The following is a 25,169-nucleotide window of genomic DNA, read 5'->3' on the forward strand; positions in this document are numbered from 1 at the left end:
ACTCTAGGCCCAGTGTTAGTCCAGCATAGTGCCTAGACTAGTAGACCTTCCCCAATCAGGTCTGGGTTCAGCCCAGGCTAGTACCTAGATCAAGCCCAGTCAGGTCATTGTTAAGCCCAGATCCAAGACGATGCCCAGTCAGGTCTTGGTTCAGCCCAGCCTAGTACCTAGACAACGCCCAGTCAGGTCTTGTAGGCCCAACCCCACTGGGGAGCTGGGTACAGACGGACAGACAGACCATCAAACCCCAGATAAGCCAAACAGGAAGTGACTGTAACTTCATGTAATGCCTCTCATGCAGCCCAAGGTAGCGGAGCAAGAACCAACCTGGCTGGTTGTGCTTTCTCTCTCCTCAGGGAAAGGTCCCCACGGACTCCCACATCAAACAGGTCTGCAGGAGGGTGATGCAAGGTAAGGGGTTCTGGTCCTCCAGTCGAGATGGAAGAGGCAGTCATGATCGTCATATTACTATCATAGTTTTGTCACCATGACGTTGATGGAGCAGAGCTGGTGCTCTGAGTGTAAAGGTGGAGGTTTTCCTGTGTGCCACAGAGCAGCTGGCCCAGCTGGCCGCCAGCCTCACCAGACCTGAGTCTGGCATCTCTGGGATCCAGGGACCCCCAGGTCCCCCAGGGCCTCCCGGATCCTCCGGACAGAATGGATTCCCAGGACACTCAGGAGCCAGAGGCCTGCCCGGCCTCAAGGGCCCACCGGGTCTACTCGGCCGCAAGGGCATCAAAGGTTAGTTTCACTTTCACTTTCGGTTTAAGATACGATGTGCGTAAATAATCTGAAATAAATTTGGCGGCCAGGAAGGACAGGACTATTGAACTATAAAATGACTATAAAAGAGAAAAACATCTGCTACACCTCTGTGATACACAGAGGTGGTGCTCTGTGTTACACAGAGGTGGTGCTCTGTGCTACACAGAGGCGGTGTTCTGTGTTACACAAAGGTGGTGCTCTGTGTTACACAGAGGTGGTGCTCTGTGTTACATAGTGGTAGAGCTCTGTGTTACACAAAGGTGGTGCTCTGTGTTACACAGAGGTGGTGCTCTGTGTTACACAGAGGAGGTGCTCTGTGTTACACAGAGGTGGTGCTCTGTGTTACATAGTGGTGCTGCTCTGTGTTACACAGAGGTGGTGCTCTGTGTTACATAGTGGTGGAGCTCTGTGTTACACAGAGGTGGCGTTCTGTGTTACACAGAGGTGGTGCTCTGTGTTACACAGTGATGGAGCTCTGTGTGTGCTGTGTTACACAGAGGTGGTGCTCTGTGTTACATAGAGGTGGTGCTCTGTGTTACACTGTGGTGGTTCTCTGTTTTACACAGAGGTGGTGCTGTGTGTTACATAGTGGTGGAGCTCTGTGTTACACTGTGGTGGTGCTCTCTACACAGTGGTAAAGCTCTGTGCTACACAGCCTTGTGTATCTGCTTCCTGTGGTCCTGCTGGTGTCCAGGTTTGTGTTCTAAGCAGGAAGTTACAAAGGAACTAGGAAGGAAGATACAGATGTTGGTGTTGTCTATGCTCTCTCCAGGGACAGGGCCTCTGTGGCGTTGTGTATTGAGGACCTAGCAGAAGACGGGTTTTTTTAATGCGATGTCCATCTGTCCCTCCTACAGGTGACACTGGAGACCGAGGTGATCGGGGACCTACGGCCAGAGGACCTAAAGGAGCACCGGGAGCTCCGGGTCTCACAGGTAACGGAGCAGTGGTGGTGGGGGGGGGGGGGGGGCTGTTAAGATTTCCTAGATATACACACACTCACTCACTCACACTTTATCCTACTTGACTAGGTATCTGTAGGATGCCTACAGGCAGACTGCAGATATGGGGTTTGAGGCCAGCTTCCTTCAGGGAATCAAACACCCTTAGCAGGACACTGCACAATTTGACCTATGGACCCAGGCATGGATGACATCGATCTGATGTCTGATCTGCTGGGTGACTGACCTGTTGATCTGATGGGTGTCTGATCTGCTGGGTGTCTTACGAACTGACCTAATGACCCACTTGGTGTCAGACCTGCTGCCCTACTGGGTGTCAGACCTAGTGACCTGCTGGGTATCTGACCTCTTGACTCACTGGGGGTCTGACCTGCTGACCCGCTGGGTGTCTGACCCTCTGCGCCGCCCCCTCCAGGTGAACCTGGTCGCCCGGCCTACGGGAACCATGGGCGTGATGGGCTCCGGGGCCCACGTGGCGCTGCTGGGCTCCCCGGGGTACCGGGCCCTCCCGGCCCAGCCGGCTCCAACGGGTACTGTGAGTCCTCGCAGTGCGTCATGGCCATGGTGGCGTCAGAGGTGTCGGCCAAGGACCCCGGGACGAAGGGCCCCTCTGAGATGTAGAGGCCCCAGGCCGGGACGGAGCCAGGAAGAGAGCCTGAGAGACTTAAAAGTGGGGGCGTAGCGTGCGTCGGGTCTCTCATGGGCTGTGACCCCGTGTTGGGTCTCTGTTTGGATTGGGTGGCTGGGTGATGTGGAAGTCTAGTGTTGGGAATTCTGCACAATATCAAAGTGTATCACAGAATATGTGCTAATGAATGAAAAGGAACATTTTAAGGTATCAAACTGAGGTTAATTTAAATAAATGCTAATTTGACGATATGTTACTTTTGCGCCAATACTAAACCCATAAGAGGTGATAAACCATCATGTTGAACTACAGCCCAGTCCTTGTACACTTTACTTGCTGTTTTACAACAACTCAAGCTAGCGATAGCCGTCAGAGTAACCCAGAAACACAATCATAACCTTTTTATTTTCTCACCCCATCTTTGTCATCACTCGTACTGTAAAAGAGACGGCACCCCCTGTGGTTGGGAAGACTTCGTTATCAAGGGGTCTATGTATTATGGTGACGTCCCAAAAGCAATCCTGCCCGACAGGTGGGACATGTTTTCTGTGTGTTTGTGTAAATGTGTCAATATTGCAATCCTATGAAACGATACCACCAAATGAGCATTGTGTTTTGTGAGTATCTTTGTTGCGTTTCCAATCACAAACCGTTCCCTCCCATGTAGAGTAATGAATTTTGATTCTGGCGTGTTTTTTAAGCAAACCTATCTGTTTTTATATGATGTCACCCTATTTATTTTATCAAGATCCAATGTGGCATCAACAACTTGTACAAATGAAATAAACACATTTTGATAACCTCTTGCATGTTTTGTATTAATTCATAAAAAAAGAAGAGACAATGGCAAAGAAATGGCCATAACGGTTACGTCATTTCCGTCTGCTTGGATTGGGATGCGTATGTCTGAAACCAGGGTACATTGAAAAGTCTCCACAAGAGGGCGCCATTTACAGCCAAAACTCAAAATCCATGACGTAAGTAGAAAGAGTCACCTTTTAATCTATAAACTGGTAAATGTGTTAAATAACATAACAATTATTGATTATGTTAAGATATCATATTAATGTTATGTTTTAGGTAAAAGCTCATTGAGATTAGAGGTCTTGACACCAATCTATCAAACTCATACCAGGATACATCACGAAGCAGATACTCAGCTCTGCTCTTGTACGAGGGACTTTGTTATCTGCGTGATTGTATGTTTTGAGAAACAGACAACAAGATACAAGACAATGGACTTTCAGTGTATCATTTTAATGTACTCCTAAAGTTGGTGAACGGGTACAATGTGTAGCTCACTGTACTAAAACACACATCCATTGATAGTATAAATAGCCAACCTAACAATAGTACACATTTTCAAATACATAAATTCATCAAGTATCCAAGTATCTTAAGTTACGAACATCAAATAAAAAGGCATACAAAATATAGCAGACGTCTGAATTCCAGTTTGAAGCAAAAAGTAAAATTCTAAATAAAATCACATTTGACGTGGCAGTTAATTATAGTCAACAAAATGTTTGATAGAGGAGTTGGGAGATCCCAACGAGACGAATATAGCGACAGTTAAGCATTAGATATTAAAAATAGTCACTGAAAGAGCTTTAGTGTTTTTGACTTCCTGCACAAGACAAAGGCAACTATTTTTTTTCTGTTTCAAGTAGAAAAATGAAAACCTTTTTTTCAAATGCCAGGAGTGGAGGAAATCCATGGCCTTCGTTCGTCTGTAAGGCATTAATGGATGAACCAGCAGATTTCAAGGAAGGCCTACCTCTCAGTTCACACCCTTGAACTGAACAGGGTACAGAATTTAAATGGTAACCCAAAAAATCTATTTTTGTTTTGTCACATTCTGAGAGAACGCAGAAGACCAAGGATCAATCCTAAAATAAGGGGGATGCATCTGCACAGAGCGCAACACACTACGGTTTGGAGGGAACCTACACCGGCACCTACGAGGATTCAGCGCCCTCCAGAACCCCCTGTCACACGGCATGGTGTGTGTTTAGCTTAGTTTTTGGACACTTCAAAGTGGAAAGGGAAACTTCTCCAAACAAAACACTTCAACACATTGACTTCCAGGTAAGAAGATAGCAAGGTTAAATTTAGCTTTTTTTGTTTTTACTTTTACTGAACATGAAAGGTTGGAGTGTCGCCTGCAGGTCTTGCTTTACTGGATGCAGCAGTTATTACGATGGCCGTTGGAATCTTTGAAGCGAAGGCGCAGTTTTGGACGATATTTCTCCAGGTAGAAGAGCTGCTTGCTGTTGAATGCTCCCCTGCGCCTCCTGGTGGCGAAAGAGAGAACGGCTTAGACTAATGCATAGACATGCTAGCTTACACATTGATTTAAAACTGGACCATTTTATTTCGGAGTGTTTTCTGGTCTCAAATCCTAATCCACGACGACACAGTGATTATTTGAGTACCCTGAGGGCATCTTTTTGCTCAGGAATGTGAACAGGTACTACCATTCATTAGGTCAACGTTTAACCTCTGAATGCAAATACATCCATGAGGTACTTTAAGTAACTTACTGTCGAATAAACTGGACAGCGTCTTCATATTTCATCCCACATTCAATCAGGGCAAGTGCCACCAGAACTGGAGCCCTGCAACAAAACACACACCTTGTCAGCCTACCGCAGGCAAAACAGACACTTTGCTAATGAACCACTGATTGACCCCGCATCGATGCAAATCTTGTGCTGCCGGATCCGTGGCTCCTCCTCTCTAAAGGGAGAATCCATTGCTGTTTGATTGCTGAAGATAACGTTTACGTTACTGAAGTGGGTTATTTGTTTCCAGACGGGAAAGTTGGATGTCACAGCAGAAAATGTGGAAGTGTTTAAAACTGGTTTGAAGCCGTTCAAATGGGATAGTCACCTATCTCACTGTTGACCATTTGGTAAGTTTGTTTTCAAAAATTGAAAGGTTCCCAAATAATTAAAAGATTTGCGGACAAAGGAAAATATTTCTTCCATCACTATGATGTGCATTACAACAGAAACAATGTGGGACTTTATTGACAACCCAAGTTTGATAGTTACGAAGAAAGAAATAAGCATTCATTCTGTTAGACAAGCATTTGGTCAAAATCAAAAAAGGCGGGGAGGGTTTACCGTCCCAGGCCGGCGACACAGTGGACCGCCACGCAGCATCCCGGTTCTTCACGAAACTTCACCTTCAGGAGGTTCAGCCAATCATCAACGATCTGGCCAGAGGGCGGAGCTCCATCATCGAACGGCCAATCCTGGAGAAGCATTAAGAATTTCTTTCTTAATGCCAGTTTAGAAAGGTGATTAATCAAACTCCGTTAAAATAAAACTACTACTAATATAATTCATACGATTTGTTTTGATTGAATGTTAAGCCGAGCTAAAGCCCAGCAGCTCTTGGTTGGTTTGGTTGAGGTTCTGGTCTTAAGTCGACCGGGTCTGGTGTGGATAGGGTCTTACCAGAACTTGGATCCCCTCCTTCCCCACGAGGGCGGCGTCGTAGGTGGTTTCACAGACCCTGACCACAGTGCTCACGCCGTACTTCTTCAGCTCCTGTGGTTAAAACCAGTCAGGGTTACGTTCTGCCCAAAAGATTTAGATCCATGAGACACTTTTCATCTGCTTCACACAATGTCAGAATGAGCATTCAGATGTGGGCTCAACTGATACATTCCCAAATGTAATATTGGGAAAATACGAACTTTCATGCTTGCCTATTCTCCAATATAAGATAGAGTACTGCTTCATACACGTTTTGACAATTTCAGTAAAATGTAGCAATGACATCATTAGCCAGGGATTTGTGTTCTCCAAATTGGATCAGTAATGCCAATGGTCCAATTTTAACCAGGATTCTTTCAAAGAACTCATGGTAATATGAGTTTATTTATACAGAACAAGTGCTGAAAGACACTCGATGGTGCAGATTGTGTTAACCCCCAACAGGCATATGGAGCAGAACCCTCTTATGTTAGACTACAGCGAGCTACAACTTTAAGTTAGCTACTTTGATGATCATCACCTCTATGAACTTGTTCAGAGTGGCGTTGGTGGGATTGTGGGTGATGAGGAACCTCATGTTCTTGTAGGTTATCTCCACCGGAGCTGGGCGGTTCATACGAGCCATGGTGACAAATCAGGGAAAAAAACCACCCGAAAAACAACCCAAAACGTCTACCACCAATTTATTTTTACAAAATGTCTACCACTGTAAAAATACGAACGTAAACACTGTCGGAATGTCAAATAAAAAATTTAAAACCCAATCTTCCACTTCTCGTTGGCGAGGCTTTCACAGGCGGAAAAAAAACGTAAAAGCTAGGCAGGTTGGTCGTTGGCAGGCCGAGAACGTCGGTAGACGATCGAGAAGTGAATCTTACTTATTTTAAATTTCCTTTACTTAACAGAGCTCCTCTCCTCTGGAAACTAACAAAATAAAATAGAAAAATAAAATAGAAAAAGAACCGAGGCTGGTTCCACCGTGCCTCTGGCCAGGCGAACGCCGTGGGGAGGGGGGCGCGATGTGGTCCGAGTTACCCCATCCAGGCTTAGGCTTGACGGTTCAGGCGGGGAGTGGCGACCCGATCCTGCCAACACTTCCGGGGGACAGAGGGGCTGGACGGACGGTTGGAGGGCGGGGGGGGGGCGGCCCTCCGGTGGCTCAAGTGCGTCGTCGGGGCGGCGGCGAGTCAAGACGTTCACTCGTCTGCACCGTTGGTGTGCTGAGCCTGGCAGTAGTCCCCGCTGCCCTTCAGAAACTCCATAAATGTGTGACCCAGAACACCACGGAACTGCTGCAGGGAGGGAGGGCACAGCGTTAGCACGTTGCCAGGGGAACCAGAACACAGCGTTAACAAAACATTTGAAGAACTTTTATTTAGCCAGTGTGGGTTTACTGAGCAGTGGCAGTTTAGCATTCACCTGTTAAGCATCCATAGATACCAGGGACAATAAAACACCAAGCACCCCAGGATTCCAAGTACCCCACCATTCAAATTACCACAGGATTCAAAGTACAACGGGATTCTAAGTTTTCCATCAATCAAACCTTACATACAAGAACATGCTATTGATATCCTCCATAACACGCCAACAACCATAAAATGCATAGCTAAGCATCATAACATGCTATAAAAACCATCGCACATGCTTACCATCAAAACCTGCTAACCTCCATCACATGCAGAGCATCATAACATGCTTGGCATCCTGACATGTATTTTGAAGAAGAGGAAAACGTACTATCTATCTAACTCCACACAGTCAGGCTCTACCTGGGCCTCCATGCTAACCACTCACAACTGTAGTCATATGAAATCCTGTGTATACACTAGCTTAGCTTAACACACAACAAATGCATCTGTTAAAGCATACAAACAGACGTGATAGAAAAGATTAGGTAAATCCTTTTTGGTTTTCCACCAAACAAGAATTTCTTCATCACAGGTTGACTGTAGACCACGTCTTGTGCTTCTGATCCAAATTGGCCCTACGTTCTCAGATTCTAGGGATGTGTTCTGGCCTTGTCTGCAGGCTCCCCCAAGGGTTGTGGGTTTGATTCCCATTGAGGCAGACCTCTGGACACATATCGCTTGACAACATTTGGCCAATGTTTATTTGATCTGTTATATAATGCAGTCTAGTGTAGCATCGTGTTGTGAAGCAGTGCGTAACATTGCGTAAGTGCGTACATAGTGTGGTGTAACATTGCTGTAGAGTGTGGTGCTGGATAATGCATTGCTGGATACATAAAGGAAACTGTAAATGTTACACAATATTAATAATGACAATATCGTGTTCAGCTCCCGTTATGTAGAAGCGTTGTGTCATTTGTGACATGTAGGTCAGAAATATTAAGGCCTTAGTTCTACTCAGCAGTGATGAAAAGACACATACAGCACTGGAATTAAAGCGCTTACATTTCATATTGGCCATTTGAGCTGCTGAGAGCAACTAAAGCCGTTTCTCAGGCTTACTGGAAAATACACTGGCCTGGGCTTTCCGGTGGGTTTGGTTAATCCGGGATTTTGTTAGGGAAATACCATCGCTTTCTCAATATTGAGTAAACGCCGAGAAACCCATCAGGCCTCCGTTGGTGTGGAGACAACCATACAAAGAAACGCTGCCTAGGTGGTCTTCTGCTAGATATCCTTTGTGTTTATTTCTGAGGGCGCCATCACTCCTATATATCGGCCTATAGCGGCAATGTCACGCACGCGCACGCACACACACACACACACACACACACACACACACACACACACACACACACACACACACACACACACACACACACACACACACACACACACACACACACACACACACACACACACACACACACACACACACAAATTGCGGAACAATGCCGATCACAGCGCTTCGTTAAAACACGACCAACACCACGATCACGCCACTGCAGATAAAGCCCACGGACAACGTGACTGACGAACGTCCAACTAAAATCATCCAGTTTTAATGATCAGAAACGTCGTGTAGGAGAAATACGTGCACGTCCGGAACCTGCATCAGGACTTTAACTTTGGCGCACATCAGTCAGTCACACACGCACACACACACACACACACACACACACACACACACACACACACACACACACACACACACACACACACACACACACACACACACACACACACACACACACACACACACACACACACACACACACACACACACACACACGCAGCTGTGTATAACATCATTATCAAGCAGATTGTTCCAAAGCCTATTCTATGTTGTTCTAGTTAATACACACATTACGGTGGGACGTAGTTCTATTGTTTCACTGTGCAGAAGAGGCCGTGATTTCACGGAGAGAAAAACACAACAACGTAAAGGCAGAGACGATAGCCCACAAAGGTGGAAACACAGAAAGCAGAAATGGAAACAAAATGGCACCGTTTAGCCAACGGAACTTACTGGGATATGCTTACTCATTGAAGATTGTAGCTTAATCATACGGCCGGTCCCTAAAAAGAAGTCAGTAGAATAGCTGGCGTTTCACCATACAGCCTCGATGTTCTCTCCGTGCGGAGTCGACGTCGTCTCCTTGGCTGCTTCGACGTCAGTCGGCATGCAGACGCTCAGACCCCACCCTGAAGATGAGGAGCAGTGGCCTGCTCACGGAACTTCAGTGCTGCGCAAGTTTCCCAGGCCGCGCCGATGGCTTTGTTCACGCACGCACAAACCACGGCGGGTGCAAAGTACTCAATGTTAAATTAATGAACATAAATCTACATCTTTATTATGCAATACTAATAATAACCGTATGTCTGGATGATTCTAAGGGAGATACAGTGAGACTGCAAATGTCGTTTTTATGAGGATGGTGGCTGGATGGATAGAATGGATTGATTGATTGATTGATGGAAAGAATGGATGGATGGATGGATGTATAATTTATGGATGGATGGATAGAAAATATGGATGGATTGAATGGATGGTGGGTGAGGATGCATAGAATGGAGGGATGGATGGATAGAAAGAATGGATGGATGATAGATGGCCTGAAGGATTGCGTTAGATAGTTGGCGTCATTAGGGTGATAACATTGATTTTGTTGGTTACTAAGATTAGTTAGTTGCCTTAATGTTTTCACATAATGCGGTAGAAAGTGCCTCTTCATTGGTGGAGTAGTGAACTACCGAGCAGCAGCAGCTTATCCCTACAAGGAGGCCAAGGTAGGTGGCCACGTTTTCTAATAATAAATGGATTCCCACTCTTCGGGTTTATAACAATCACCACAAGTGTTTATAATTTATAACATAAATGGCAACAATAACAATGACACCACCAGTTGGTTACTTGTGAAGTTTGAGCACATCTAGTTACCTGATGTTTCTAGAGGCTGTGGATGTCCACTGAATTGCTGAGCCTGGCTTTTACCCTGTGTCCCCGACCCCCCCCCCCCCCCCCCCACACACACACACACACACACACACACAGGTACATACAGACACACACACACACACACACACACACACACACACACACACACACACACACACACACACACACACACACACACACACACACACACACACACACACACACACACACACACACACACGCACAAACACACACTCCCCTGCCAGACAAAGAGATGGAGAGAGGGTGGAACAGTCCACCGGCTATGGGCTGTGTGGACTGGTGGAGGTCAGCTGTGTTTACAACAAATGTATACCACAACATCCTGAAGGTAGAACTTCCATTGGGGGAGGTTGAGGTGGAAAACAGAGGGCGTCAGGAGAAACCATGAGCTCCTCAGAAGAACTGCTCCACATGAAGGTAACAATAAGGGTGCCATCGTGTTCTGGTCCAGGTTCCTCTGTGGTCAGATCCAAGTTGTTACTGCTACCAAAATTGCTGCGCTTGACATCATAGAATAACTAGGAATATTTCATATTCCTAGTTATTCGTACAATGTAATGTACCCAAAGATAAAAAAGGTGTGTTTTATGTACAGGCCGACAGCTGATCGTTATAACATCAGTCCTTTTATTTATTTATTATTTTATTTTATATTTATTATACAGTAAAGTATTAAAAGTAACTAAGTTACTTTGTTAAAACGGGCCTCTCTCAGTAAAATAGCTGATTTCCAGCAGGTTCCTGTTCTGCAGCACATATAACATGTAACAGGGACAAGGCACATCACACGTCACATTTACATACAACACATTCCAGAGTCACAAACTTTATCCGTTATCCATTAATGCTGTTCTGTGTTTTTAATCTACTTATATATTCATATTCTTGTTGTTTTACTGTATATTGTGTTTTTGTTTTATATATACTTTATAATACAATATTTTAAGATAAGATTCTCTATTTCATTACAATTTGTCACTATCATTGCACACTTTTATCAATGTTTTCTCTGTAATGTTCCTGTAATCTATCTGTAATGTCTCTGTAACATCCCTGTAATGTCCCTCTAATCTCCCTGTAATGTCTCTGTAATGTGCCTGTGATGTCTCTGTAATGTCCCTGTATTTCCCCTGTAACGTCCCTGTATTTCCCCTGTAATGTCCCTGTAATGTCCCTGTATTTCCCCTGTAATGTCCCTGTATTTCCCCTGTAATGTCCCTGTAATGTCCCTGTATTTCCCCTGTAATGTCTATGTATTTCCCCTGTAATGTCCCTGTAATGCCTTTCTAATGTCCCTGTAATGTCTCTACAGGCCCAGCAGGGGGCCTCCAGAGACACGGTGGACGGCGTGGGTGTGAGCCTGGGCCGGAGGAAGGGCGTGACGCTGTCCGAGGAACAGGCCTCCTCAGAGGAAGGGGACTCCAGGGAGAGGTTGTCCATCGTCCACACGGACGCTGACAGGGGCCCCTCCCCCGCCACCACCACCCTCGTCTCTATCGGCTCCCCCCCGCCCAGGCCTCGCTCCCGGGGCGGGCCGGACAGAGGCGGCAGCGGGCCCCCTTGGACCAGGGGAGGGCTGTATCACGGTGGTCCCTGCCGGCCCTCCGACATTCCCAGACAGACCATGGAGGAGCTGAAGACCACGCTGAGGGAGGGCCCCCACCTGGCCTTCAGGGTCCAGGGGGAAGCACGGTCAAGGGAGCCCAGTACGCCGCACCTCAAGGGGCAGAACGCAGTCCAAGGTGGTGGGGGCGCCAGCGACCAGGGCCACCGCAGGGTGCTTACCACTTTCAAGCCCCATGAGGGTGGGGCTTCAATAAGGGCCCCGGGCCCCGGGGACCCCAGGGCTGGTCAGCACCCCTCCAGCCCATTCAGACCCGATGCATTCCCATACAGGAGCCCTGGGGGCCGGTACCCGCCCCCTGGAGGGTGGGACCCCTCGGACGAGGCCGGGCGCTCTCAGACAGGTAGACAGTTCACCAGGAAATATAAAGTTTTAGTTATATTACCTCACAAGGTGACATTTATGTGCATAAAACTGCTCTCTACTTACATTCTGGAGATATAACAGCATAGATGTATCTTCTACACGACAAAAAATGTTGTGTTCGGTTCTTATTCTCAGTTAATGTTACAGAAATACAAACTACAAACATTAAGCTTTTTTCTGTTGTTTGAATTATGCCATTGATGTTTTGTTTTTTATCTGCCATCCTTCTGCTTGGATTCCTCTAGCTACTTTACTACATTTACTACTTTACTACATTTACTACTTTCTACTTTTTAAAAAGTTAGCGTACATCAATCTATTGGCCAATGTTGTGTTGTTGTGGCAGATAGCAGAGAGCCTTGCGCGGGAGGTTCAGGCTGCAGCAGCAGCTCAGACATGGAGAACATCAAGCAGCAGATGACCAGGGAAAACATCCGCTTTGTCCGCTTTGAGGCCGTGGACCTCCACGGGGTGTCTCGCTCCAAGACCGTGCCCGCCCGCCATTTCCATGTAATCCACGCTTTGCCTTTCCCACCATCCTTACAGTCACCCATCAACCTCTCCACCCACCCATCCACCTCTGCTAACATCCACCCGTCCATCCATCCATCCACCTCTGCTAACATCCATCCATCCATCCACCCCACATCCATCTTCCAGTCCTTTTATTCATCCATCTAACCACCTCTCCTCACATCCACCCATTCTACCATCCTTCTATGCATCCATCCATAAGCTACATATACACAAATTACAAATCTTTTAGTCTATGCGTTCTTGTGAGATGACTAATTCCATGTTAATACAACAACATGATGATGATGTATCTGCGCGGTTGCGGGAAATCTAGGTAAGACAGGTATTGTGGTGTATAGGTGGTTGTTATACTGAGGTGAATAGAAGGCTCTCCCTCCCCAGGAGAAGGCAGCGTTCGGTGTCCCCATGCCCAGAAGCTACCTGGAGCTGACCCTGAGTCCCAGCAGTGAGGTGGACAACGCAGACGCCGCCAACTTCAACAGCGACATCCTGCTGATGCCCGACCTGCACACCTTCCGGGTGCTACCTTGGGCCGAGCAGACGGCCCGGGTCATCTGCGACCCCTGCACCGTCACGGGGGCCCCCCTGCGCACCTCCCCCCGCCTCATCGCTAAGCAACTCCTGGGCCAGCTGCAGAGCCTGGGCTTCTCCCTGCACTCCTCCTTCACTTACGAGTGCTGCGTGCTGGGCGCCGCCGACCGGCCAGGCCCCAAGACGCTGATGTTCCCGGCCACCACGCTGCTCAGCAACCACCAGCTGCCCTTCTTCCAGCAGCTGGTGGATAGCATGTACTGCATGGGCTGCGACGTGGACAGCTTCGCGTCGGCCTCCGGCCCCGGCCAGATGGAGGTCAACCTGCGGCCTGAGTTTGGCATCGCGGCGGCCGACAGCGCCTTCACCTTCCGCACCAGCCTCAAGGAGATGGCCCGCAAGCACGGCCACCTGGCCAGCTTCTTCACGGACGACAGCCTGCACAACGCCGGCGTGCTGTCCCACAGCCTGTGGGACGCCAGCGGGCGGCGCGGCCTATTCCACAGCGGGGAGGCGCGGGGCGGCGAGCTGTCAGAGATGGGGAAGAAGTGGCTGGCGGGGCTGCTCAGCCACTCGGCCGCCCTGAGCTGCCTGCTGTCCCCCGGGCGGGACTGCAGGAGCCGCACGGCCCGGCGGGCCAAGGAGCCCCAGCGCGGGATGCACGCCACCTGCGGCTACAACGACCACAGCAGCTCCTTTAACGTGAAGCGGCACGGCGGGCGCACGCTGCACATCGACAACCAGCTGGGCTCAGCGGCGGCCAACCCCTACGTGGTGCTGGCCGCCACCGTGGCCGCGGGGCTGGACGGCATCAAGCGTAGCCTGAGCTTGGAGGCGGGACCGGGCCAGCAGCGGCAGCACGCCATCCCCGTGAGGCTGGAGGACGCTCTGGAGGCGCTGGAGGCGGACCACATGCTGGGCAGCGCCTTGGGGGAGCCCTTCGTCCAGTACTTCATCGCCATGAAGAAGTTTGAGATCGAGACGCAAGAGCTGGACGACGAGAGGAACAAGTGCCTGGAGTATTTCATCTAGGAGTTCCCCGCCGTGTGCCCGCCTGCTACCGCCACAGCAACAACGATAGCATTGTTTTGGTAGGAAATGTTTCATTTCATTGATTTGCTCCTTATTTTTGATAATGTGTGATTCTGAAGTACTTCTTGTAAATATGACGAATACCTTTCACATAAACAGTTCCTTCATCCTTGTGGCCTCACCCCGAGTGTGATTTTCAGTGTCTTCTCGATTATTTGGGTATACTGACAACGTGAAGGGCAGGGTTTACGGTAGTACAGTGCAGGAACACTAGAGGGCACTAGACAGCTCTAGAATGCAGTGAATTGCACAACAATAAGGTTGGTTTTCATGGTAGAACCTGTTTCTATAGAAAAGATAACAAGGTAGATTATCCATTTATACAATTATTTTGCGTAGAGCTTACGAACCACAGTTCATGTGGTATTTTGGTAGTTTTCCAAACCAGTGTGCATTGTAGCAAAACTAGGTGTGCCATGTCATGCAATACATAACCCTGAAGCAGGTTACTCATATAATTGGATCTGTTTAGGATTTTCTTCATTATTGATTTTATTGTTCCACATAAAACCAGCTTTTGCTCCATTTCAAAAATGCAATCTTAATACTACTACAGCATGTGAAATAATGTCTAAAATGGCTTAAAACCCAGTATATATGTATATATTTATTTTTTTGTGGTCATTCCCTTCAACTATGTTGGAGGACTTTAGATTTCAAGTTGGAAATGTGGTGTGGCTTAAACTGCAAAAAGGTTGGGAACTGTCTTTGGCTTCCAATTAAAATAATTTCATGGCACAATATTGGATATGGCTTTCACAGGGCTGAAAATTCCTGACCAAAATAAAACATATAAATGTCAACCCGCTTCCACTCATTTAGTTCTCAGTCGTGATTGTTAAAGTAACCAATTAATTGGTCTAAACCCAGGATGGATGCCGGTCCGAGTTTGCGGTTGGATAGTCAAAAAAAGTGTGTCCTTTGTTTCCTTTCCAAACCTATTTACCTTGAGCTTTAAGGAAAATGTCATTAGGTTGAGGATAAATGTGAAGGATAATTCATAAGTCAGTGCTAGGCGAAGCCGACTGCACTTACATTGTTCATTAGGTAATGCGATGGCGGATGTTATGGACGGAGAACTGCCGTGATGAAACTACAAAGTCTGGGATAGACTTAGATACTCGTTCTTACTGTGTTGTTATATGCAGGCTGTATAAACCAGAACAAGCCGGTGATAAATGTTACTTTATTAGCAAGGTTCAACTTGGAATATTTAGTTTCAATTCAATTTAAATCCAAAAGTAGTTAAATAAAGGCTCCCAGTCACAAAAGGAAAATAAAATAGTTTTCACATTGATAAAGGTTTTTCATTGTCAAACCCCTGGCCACTCATATATATGGATATAGATCCCAATTAGTATGATTGATGGAAAATAATTTACATGTTCAGCATTTATTTCTGTGAAAGGACGAATGGTGCATCGCTTTACATGTTCCTTCTGCAAGAAATTCTGAGACGGCATTAGGTCGTTCCTTTTTGTAAAGGATTGTGAACGAAAGCATTGAAGCATCTTTCCATTGCACTTAGAGAATTTGAAGAGCTCTTATCATGGCTTCCACTTCAATACTTCCATATCATTCCACGCATTTAGGAACCTTCCTTAGCAATAAAGACAATCAACCGCAGCCTTAGTTTTAGATATCAGGCCAATATCTAAATAGCTCAATTATGATATCCTTCTGAAGAAAACATTCCAGTACAAGGTTCCATTGTTATTTCATAGAGGTTATAGGTTGAGTTAGAGGTCACAAAAATATAATCAACAATATTCCTCCTGAAAATAGTGGCTATAATCCTTAACGGAAATTGAATTGGATCTAACCCTAGAAAACGTACAAACCATTTGGCTTTTGTCTTAAAAACACTTCTGGCCTGTGAACCGTCTGTAATGGTTTGTTTGTCTTGCCTACCGTCTGTAACGGGCTGTTTGTCTGGTGAACGTCTGTAACAGGTTATTTGTGTGGTTGACCCTCTGTAACGGTTGTTTGTCTCTTGAACCGTCTGTAACGGGCTCTTTTTCTGATGAACCGTCTGTAATGTTTTGTTTGTCTCGTCTACAGTCTATAACGAGCTGTTTGTCTGGTGAAGCGTCTGTAACGGGTCATTTGTCTGGTTGACCCCCTGTAAGGGATCGTTTGTCTGGTTGACCCTCTGTAACGGAACGTTTGTCTGGTGAACCGACTGCAACGGGTCTTTGGTCTTATGTTCCTTCTAAAACTTGCCGATGGTCTGGGGACCCTGGGATTCATTTGTTCTTGGTGATCAGGCTGCCAACACGCTGCATGAAGCGACCCAGGCGGTTGTCCTGGGTCGTGGGCGTCTGATTCGCTGAGTTGTTCTTGGATGCGCCAGCGGAAGGCTGCCTGATGCTGTTGAGCACAGAGTTCCTCTCCTTCCCAAGGTAGCGCAGACTGGAGGACCTCACCGGCTTATCCAGAAGAGGTTCAAAGCGGCTGTAGGCCCTCGCCCTCTGGGGCTGCTGGTCTACGGCCCCATCGCTCTCCAGGGTCTGCCTGGAGCCGCTGACGCTGGTCTGGGGCCTGCTTGAGCGCTGGGCGGACCCTCGGTCAAATGGAGCCACGGATGAAGGGCGTTCCTTCTCTTCAAGGCTGTCGATGGCGTACTGTGACCTGGAAACACTCTTCAACGTCCCCTTAGGCGTAGCGGGCGCCACGGTGGAGCGTGCCACTGCTGCGGACGGCACAGATCCGTCAGAGCCCTCCACTGAGGCCTGCTGGCTCGCTGGGGAGGGGTTCTGCGATCGCATGGAAGACTTCCTCTGTAAGGTCTTATCCTCCTTCCGCTGGGACCCAAGAAGTGAGTAAACCTTGGACTTGAGGGAGTTCTTCCTCTGAAATGTTTGCTCGCCTTGCGGTGACGGGACCTTTTCGGCCGAACCCTTGGCTTTCACCACGTTCTGCGATGTCCCTGATGCATCACAGATGGAAGAGTTTGCCGTCAACGGGGGTGTGGCCTCGCGTTTGGGGGGTGTTGCCTCCCGTGTGGGGAGTGTTGCCTCTCGTTTGGGGGGTGGTTCGGCATGGATTGGGGAGGGTCTCGCACCAGGTGGATCCTTCTTCGTGGCAACGGTGCTCTCCTTGGCCAGGTCCTGATGCCGTGATCCAACAGACCGGATTGATGCCACAGAGCCCACTCTGGAAACAGCCCTGCGACCCCCACGGGGCGTCGTCGTGGCGGGGTCTTTGTGGCCCGGGGAATTGGTCACTTTGGCTAGCTTGTCTGTTGAATCCACTTTGTTTGTTGCATCTTTCTCTTCTGGGATATCAAGGAGAGGGTCCAGGGCTCTGGAGGACTGTGTGTTGCCACCGCTCGGCCTCAGGCCCAAGGGTTTTAGAGATGGCTCCTTCTGTTTCACATCGGGCTTGCCCCCTGATGAAGGGGTCCTGGGAAGGGGCTGCGGTCGGTCTTGTGTTCGCGGGGTTGGTCTCTTACGTTGGGCTGCAGAGGGCTGGTCCTCCAGCGCCTGAGGTTCCTCTGTCTCGGGGCATTCTTCAATCTCAGGAGTTTCCTGCGATGGTTTGAGTCTGGGACTGAAGTACTCGACGTTCTCATAGTCGGCCGCCCCTCCAGAAGACTCCTGCTGACTGTGTTCTTCTAGCGCTGCCATGCTCTGGCTTTTGTCCAGAGTTCTCAGTGAGGACCTCATTCTAGACCTCTCTTGAGTGGAAAACATGGGCCTCAAATTCTCCTGGCTCTGCCTGGTGTACTCCTGCAGACTGAGCCTCTTCAACCGGATCTCCTCCAGCCTGGACTTCATGTGCCTTGACTTCTGGTGTGGGCCCTCGTTCAGGTTCATCAGGCTCCCCTGGGGCGAGGTCACGTCATAGGCCGCCTCCGGGGTCTCGTCCTCATGGCTGAAGTATGAGTCGATTTTCCAGCGATTGAGAGACGTCTCGGAGTTGAACGGGATGAGGTTCTGGTCGGAGCCGTAGCGCATCCGGTGGCGGGTGAGCAGCTGAGACATCCTGGCTGGCCGCTGTGGCGGTGTCGGTGGGTCCTCCCCTCCTTGCTGGGTGGTTCCGTTCCCCTCGGCGGCCTTCAGCCTGGTGGAGGAGGAGTTGAGGCGCTGCAGCTCGCCGTAGCTGTGGCCCCTCACCATCTGCCCGGGGTCCAGGCGGTGGGACTGGTGCAGCTTCTCCTGCATGCTGATTCCCCGGGTCATCATCAACCCGTTGGTCATGCGGGGTCTGTGCAGGGACAGCAGGCTGGAGCTGGGGCTGAACAGGGGCTTGAGGCCGTCCTCCTCGCCAGACGTTGGCGACGTGAGCTCTGTCGGAGCGACGGAGCGGGCGTAGAGGCGGCGGAACTCCTCGTCGTAAGAGCCCACAAGCTGCCCCGTGACCACCAGCACCATGCTCAGGTTGATCTTCTCGAAGGACCACGTGTAGCTGCAGACCAAACAATGGATCAAGAAGAGAGAGCATGTCATACCGTAGGTCCGCATTTAGCATGTTACCATTGATGTTCATGTCATGCTGACCCACCTGTACATGCTAGCTGGCCTGTAGGTTGCTATACTACATGCTAACTTCCACCAACCTGTAGGTTGTAATGTTAAAAGCAAACTCACCTGTACATGTTATAACACCTGTAGGTTGTAATGCTTACAGCTAGATAATTTGTTCATGCTATCTCACCTGTAGGTTTTAATGCTATATGCTAGCTTACCATAACATGCTACCTCACCTGTACATGCTAGCTCACCTGTAGGTTGTAATGATACATGCTAAATCACCTGAACATGGTAGCTCACCTTTACATGGTAGCTTACCTGTAGGTTGTAATGATACATGCTAGCTCATGTGAGTATGGTAGCTCACCTGTAAATGGTAGCTTACCTGTAGGTTGTGATGATACATGCTAGCTCACCTGAACATGGTAGCTCACCTGTACATGGAAGCTCACCAGTAGGTTGTAATGCTACAGGCCGACTCACCTGTAGGTTCCATACAGGACGGTTCTGCAGTCCACCAGGATGAACCTCTGCTCCAGGGCACCACTGAACTTGGCCCCGGACTGGCACTGGTACTGCGGGCCGCTCACCGTCCGAACACGCAGGTTCTGGAAGACACACAGACCGTAGCTTGTCAGAAGCTTGTCTTACGCAACACACACCTATACAGTCATTCCAACTCTATGGCAGATAACTGCCAAACATCACATGCTCTCTACAAAAAATTGTAAAGAGCATTAATATTGCCTGTGAGGAGAAAAATCATAGAGAGAGACACCCCCGTGTGAAAAAATGCTGAAGTTGCTCTCGTGCTCATAGTGTTTTCCTGTTTGCTCCGTTTTTTTCCTCCTCGCTCTGAATTATTTTTCTCCTGGCTTTTCTCCTTTTTTTTTGGCACTGTGGACCGAGCCAGCCATGACACTTGCTGGACAAGTCCAAACACCTCTTGAAGTGCTGTGACGATTTCTTTGGTTACATGAAGCTTCATGAAAGGTCACATTTAACCAAGATTCTGCTCAAGACCTGACGTCTCAGAACATGCTTTGGAGAACAATAAAGCACAGGGTTACACCCCAAACCACTTGCAGTTGTTAACAAAGCATAAAACCAAGCATTTCATGAATGAAAGCAAGATCATCGGTTGCAGTGAACCACAGCCAGCCTTGTTGATTGGTATTGCTTGAGTATATAGAATATCAATAGAAAAATGTCAATGCTCCCTGCTTGGGGAGTTTCCAAGAATCTCTCCGGTATCAGAAAAATCAACCTCTAAATGTGATGGGTTAGAACTAATCATGTTTAGGGAAACAATGGCCATGGCTGTTTCCGCCCACTTAAGAGAAAGGCCTTCAATGTTGCTCACAAGATCAGGGAAACACAAGCGCAATTGTAGTGACAGTGATTAGCAATAGCTAAGCTTCTAGCAATAATGATTTGTGTGCACGGATGTGTTAGTTGTGCACGTGTGCAAAGTAATTTTTGCTCCAATTTTTGGCCTTGATATGCCGCTATTCAACTCACACACATATGCAAAGCCTGCAGACAAATATGCAAGCACCCACTTAACCCAACGCACAGAAACAGGCGCACACATATACACAGGTACATTAAGTACAACACATTCTAACAAATAACACTGGCAATACCTCCAAGCTCTATAATGTGAGTCAAACACAAACACACACACACACACACATTGCACGCACACTTTGACATTTTTACATTTCGTATGACACCGAAGGCAGCACACCCTTCTGATTATAGACAAGATGAAACCTGTGAGTTCATTTTTCAGGAGGGAGTTTAAAATGGCTACTGGCTAAACAATTCCTCCCCATGGCAGGAGGAGCGAGGCTGACATTAGGGGATGCACGCTCAAAGACACAGACATGTTTGAACTTTGTCACCAGGATACACTCATGCAGTTGGACAGGAAAATCCAGACATGGTTAACTAAAATATTTATACTGTGGCTGTTTTTTGTGGACGTGCGTATAAGGTTGGAGTGCGAACAGAAGCGCAGAGTTGAATGAGTCTGATTTGAATACTGGCCGTTCACAAGCATTCATAATTGTTTCGTGAAGACCCTCTTTCCCTCACTGAGACTGAGAGCTACAGTAGCGCTAATGCAACAACAGGTGATTCAAATACAGTCAATATCACATGATTTGATTTGCTGAAAATAATCGATAGTGTATTTGGTTGAGGGAAGTTGGGTGGTGGAGATTGGGTGGCGGTTGGGACGAGAGGGGTTTGTTGGTGGAGGTTGGGTGGAGGTTAGTTGGAGGTTGTATGGAGGTTCGGTGGAGGTTGGTTGGAGGTTGGGTGGTGGAAGTTGGGTCTTTGGGGTTGAGTTAGAGGAGTTTGGGTAGAGATGGGTTGGAGTAGGGGTTGGTCGTTGGGGTTGAGTTGGAGGGGTTTAAGTAGAGGTTGGTTGGAGTAGAGGTTGAGTGGTGGAGGTTGGCTTGAGGGGGGTGGGGTGATGGAGGGAGGTTGGGGGAAGGGAGTGGATCATCATCAGGTGCCCCCTACCTGGAGGTCTTTGATGTTGACCCCGAGCCTCTGCGACATGTGGAGGAAGGCGTGGAACTGGGTGTGGTCAAGCAGGATGTAGACGATGACGCCGCGGCGCGACGCACTAACCAATTCCTGGAAGATGTCCACGTCGGTGAACACGTCCATGGAGATGGCGATGAGCTGGAGAACAGAGGAGGAGAGGAGAGGAGAAGAGAGGAGGGGAGGGGAGGGGGGAGGAGAGGAGAGGAGGGGAGGGGAGAGGAGAGGAGGAATGTTGAGAGGAGAGGAGAGGAGGAACGTTGAGAGGAGGGGAGGGGAGGGGAGAGATGAGGAGAGGAGAAGAGGGACGAGGAGAGGAGAGGAGGAACGTTGAGAGGAGAGGAGAGGAGAGGAGAGGAGAGGAGAGGAGAGGAGAGGAGAGGAGAGGAGAGGAGAGGAGAGGAGAGGAGGGGAGGGGGGAAGAGAGGAGGGGAGAGGGGAGGAGAGGAGAGGAGCGACGAGGAGAGGAAAAGAAGAACGTTGAGAGGAGAGGAGAGGAGAGGAGGGGAGGGGGGAGGAGAGGAGGAACGTTGAGAGGAGAGGAGAGGAGGGACGAGGAGAGGAGAGGAGGAACGTTGAGAGGAGAGGAGAGGAGAGGGGGTTTGTCAGTTGGTCTAAGGGCAGGTTTATTACAGTGCCAAGGTAGAGGGTGTGTGTGTGTGTGTGTGTGTGTGTGCGTGTGCGTGTGCGTGTGTGTGTGTGTGTGTGTGTGCAGACAATGCAACTAGTCAATCATTTAGAATTTCGAGCTGCCTGCAAGGGGTTCCACAAGATTCTCCTCAGCTCAGACGTAACCTTTAGTTAATCGACCTAACCTTCTCAACATGTAAGAACGTGTCCAATGATTATATTGAAGGGGGACAGAGTAGCGTACTTCTAACGCCCAAATATGGGGACATAATGTACTTCTAACTCCCCTACATATGGCTATAACGTCATATGTTATTATGCTGGTAGAGCCATAATAGGTTACTACAAGGTAACTAGTAGGCCTACTGCACTACAACTTCTAAACACTGTCTACATGAGGCCCTTACAATACTCTGGTACAGAACTGACAATACTTTTAAGAGCACTTTGCAATGCTTTATATCTGTAAACTTAACTTTTTTAACTTAATGATACTTCCTTGATGCAAAACCTTCTATACTTACAAAACTTTGTGTCAGTAAACTTTGCAATCAAAAACTCAGCAACACTTTGTCAGAAGAAGCCATCTAACTGGCTGTTTCACCATAAAGATGCTTAGTAGTCCTACATCCATTCTACAAAAAAAAAAACAAAAAAAAATCTACTTTCATCCAAAGTGGACATGACGATTAAACTACTTTATTTCCTGGCTACTCCTGGCTACTTGTTTTTTTACTACATTTTGCATCACTTTAACCTTTTGCATGGCAAACATTTCATTTCACATCTTGTGTAGCAAACTTTTTGTGTAGCCAACTGTTTTTGGTGACATGCTTGGGTTGTTTTCAGCCTCACTCGGAAGAAAAAAGCCTACATTTAAACCTTTTAGAAGATTAATGGACTAACACCAGCCTGTCACTCACCTCAGTGTTTTAAAAGTAGGCCTAATCTCTGACCTTTGCGAATGGGAATGCTGCTGGCTATGAACTATACCCTTGACTAACTAGTTACAACACCTCTTCAGAACAGAGAAAGAGTATGAGACGCAGCTCAATATCTTTACACAAGACTGGATTCAAAAAATGTGATTCTCGGTTCAGGTCTGCCCACACTGAGGTGTTGTCCTGTTATGGAAATGAGTGCTATGTAGTTATACGTTATGTACTAGTATAGTACACTGGTATATAGTATACATGTGAGTACATTTTAATGGAGAACCAAGGATGGTGGATGCATAAATGTGTGTGGAGAGTGTTGCATTCTAGTTTCGCCCCACCCCTGTGTGTGTTCTTCTGTGTACATGTACACATTGATACGCCAACAGGGTATTCACTTTGACTTTGCCGGCTTCACCTGCTGACATGTCTAGTCCACATCATGTAGTCCTACAATACAGACCCCCCACCCCTGCCCAACCAACCACCCACCAACCCTTACCTGCTTAGCATCTAGGATCTGTTTCCGGACCACCTCTTTGATGGTCGGGGTGTTTTGACGGGGCGGGTGGAAGAGCAGGCTGATGTTGGTCTCTGAGGTGGAAGAGACCTCGGGCCAGCCCAGGTCAAGGTCCGGCACCTGCTCATCCGACTCGGTGGGGAAATAGGTGGACGGGTGGCTCTCCTCCCGCTCCTTCGTCTTGCCGGAGCCACCGTCCTCACTAACCGGTAATTCCGCATTTTCCAGCACATAGAGTATCTCCTCGTCGGACAGAAAGTGGCTTATTTGTTCAGCTTTCAGGAACTCGTCGTAGGCCTCCGTCCCCCCGCAGAGCAGCGCGTAGATGGCCAGCCGATAGGACTCCTTGTAATGCGGCTGAATGAAGCACGGCTTCACGTCTTCTTTCAGGGAAGACACGCATGACAGGCTGGACTCCATTGGCTCCCCGCGGAGTTAAAAATGTGTGTGTGTTTGTGTGTGTGTGTTTGTGTGTGCATGTGTTTGCGTATGTGTGTGTACACCGTCAATGAGTTTTGTTAAGGACGAACATCTTGCACGACCGCACTTATTCAGCGTACACATGTCCCTCGAGAGGGGATAGGATTCAACTCTTCAGGCCTTATTTTGTAGCAATCAAAAATCAAAGACAATATGTTAAATACCTTTGAGTCAAGTGTTAAATCCCAAAGATAGGCGAGATTAATAAAATTCCATCGGTGCGAATTATTCATTGAATTACATGCAGATTTAAAGTAAACTGAATAAGCGCTGAACTCTATGCTGACGAAACCGAAGGCATACTTGTTTTCATAGAGACCTCGCTTGTCCTGCCCCAATTCAACAGTTAACATTGACGACTGTTGAAAAACAGAGCAGACCTGTCTCTCTGAATAGAGAGAGGAGGTAACGCAAGGTGCGGATCAGCCCACGATCTGTATGCGAATGAGCTACCTGTTGGCCCCGCCCATTTCCTTTTTCTGGAAAAGCCCCGCCTTCTCACCCTATCGCTACCTGGGGCAGGATCAGTGGGTCAGTCCATCTGGAGTTCCTTCATTTATTGTCTCTAGGCTTATCCCATTAAAATCAAATCACAGATTTCAGGTATTGTTTTGTTTTATATACATAGGCTATATAAAAATGTTTAAAAAGTAAAAAAGAAGATAGAAGCATACTTTTGGATTATCAACTCTACAGTCATTAACTCTACTATAACTGTCATTATCTCTACTATAACTGTCGTTGTCTCTACTCAAACTTTAATTACCTCTGGCTATCATTATCTATCTATTAAAACAGTTTCTTTCTATGATATAAAGGTCCTCTCTACTATTACTATGGAAGTATGATCGTGCCAAATTTCCTCAATGCAAAATGGCCTGTTGAATTGCTTTAATTGAATATTATTATTATTATAACTTTATTCAAGACACAGGAAGGTCCACATAGACCGCACACTACATATATACACATATACATATATATACACATATAAACACACACACACACACACACACACACACACACACACACACACACACACACACACACACACACACACACACACACACACACACACACACACACACACACACACACACACACACACACACACACACACCAATATAAAACATTTAAGAAGGAATGCAAATGAGGCATTATCAATTATAA

At 47.6% G+C, this 25,169-nt stretch overlaps 4 protein-coding genes across 6 annotated transcripts in view; 2 read left to right on the forward strand and 2 right to left on the reverse strand.

The window, feature by feature from the left end:
- The window catches only part of col9a1a (collagen, type IX, alpha 1a), an 18,054-nt gene extending 14,892 nt beyond the window's left edge, over positions 1 to 3,162 (forward strand). The window contains exons 29-32 of the mRNA XM_030350460.1: positions 357 to 411; positions 553 to 741; positions 1,623 to 1,700; positions 2,143 to 3,162. Of these exons, the coding sequence (XP_030206320.1) occupies positions 357 to 411; positions 553 to 741; positions 1,623 to 1,700; positions 2,143 to 2,348 (528 nt within the window). The 3' untranslated portion in view covers positions 2,349 to 3,162. The remainder of the gene's footprint in view (positions 1 to 356; positions 412 to 552; positions 742 to 1,622; positions 1,701 to 2,142) is intronic.
- Positions 3,163 to 3,591: 429 nt separating this feature from the next.
- On the reverse strand, positions 3,592 to 9,553 carry ptp4a1 (protein tyrosine phosphatase 4A1). 3 transcript variants are annotated; one of them, XM_030351436.1, is made up of 6 exons: positions 9,303 to 9,553; positions 6,382 to 7,153; positions 5,820 to 5,912; positions 5,484 to 5,635; positions 4,899 to 4,973; positions 3,592 to 4,649 (listed from the first exon to the last, which is right to left on the reverse strand). In XM_030351436.1, the coding sequence occupies exons 2-6, from the start codon at positions 6,484 to 6,486 to the stop codon at positions 4,532 to 4,534; spliced, it is 543 nt and encodes a 180-aa protein (XP_030207296.1). In that variant the 5' UTR covers positions 6,487 to 7,153; positions 9,303 to 9,553; the 3' UTR covers positions 3,592 to 4,531. The 3 variants fall into 3 exon arrangements, with proteins under 3 accessions (XP_030207296.1, XP_030207298.1, XP_030207297.1); XM_030351438.1 differs by having other exon boundaries at positions 5,484 to 5,614; positions 9,303 to 9,551; XM_030351437.1 differs by having other exon boundaries at positions 6,382 to 7,150; positions 9,303 to 9,469.
- Positions 9,554 to 9,677: 124 nt separating this feature from the next.
- Positions 9,678 to 14,512, forward strand: lgsn (lengsin, lens protein with glutamine synthetase domain). The gene is made up of 5 exons (XM_030351434.1): positions 9,678 to 10,063; positions 10,582 to 10,670; positions 11,566 to 12,220; positions 12,590 to 12,753; positions 13,162 to 14,512. Exons 2-5 carry the CDS (start codon positions 10,638 to 10,640, stop codon positions 14,341 to 14,343), a joined length of 2,034 nt encoding a protein of 677 aa, XP_030207294.1. The 5' UTR covers positions 9,678 to 10,063; positions 10,582 to 10,637; the 3' UTR covers positions 14,344 to 14,512.
- Positions 14,513 to 15,785: 1,273 nt separating this feature from the next.
- Positions 15,786 to 24,398, reverse strand: LOC115540285 (protein FAM83B). The gene is made up of 4 exons (XM_030351433.1): positions 23,502 to 24,398; positions 21,411 to 21,575; positions 19,362 to 19,486; positions 15,786 to 18,813 (listed from the first exon to the last, which is right to left on the reverse strand). Exons 1-4 carry the CDS (start codon positions 23,937 to 23,939, stop codon positions 16,650 to 16,652), a joined length of 2,892 nt encoding a protein of 963 aa, XP_030207293.1. The 5' UTR covers positions 23,940 to 24,398; the 3' UTR covers positions 15,786 to 16,649.
- Between the last annotated feature and the right edge of the window lie 771 nt (positions 24,399 to 25,169).

This window comes from Gadus morhua, chromosome 3 (assembly GCF_902167405.1).
Source record: "Gadus morhua chromosome 3, gadMor3.0, whole genome shotgun sequence".
NCBI classification, from domain to species: domain Eukaryota; kingdom Metazoa; phylum Chordata; class Actinopteri; order Gadiformes; family Gadidae; genus Gadus; species Gadus morhua.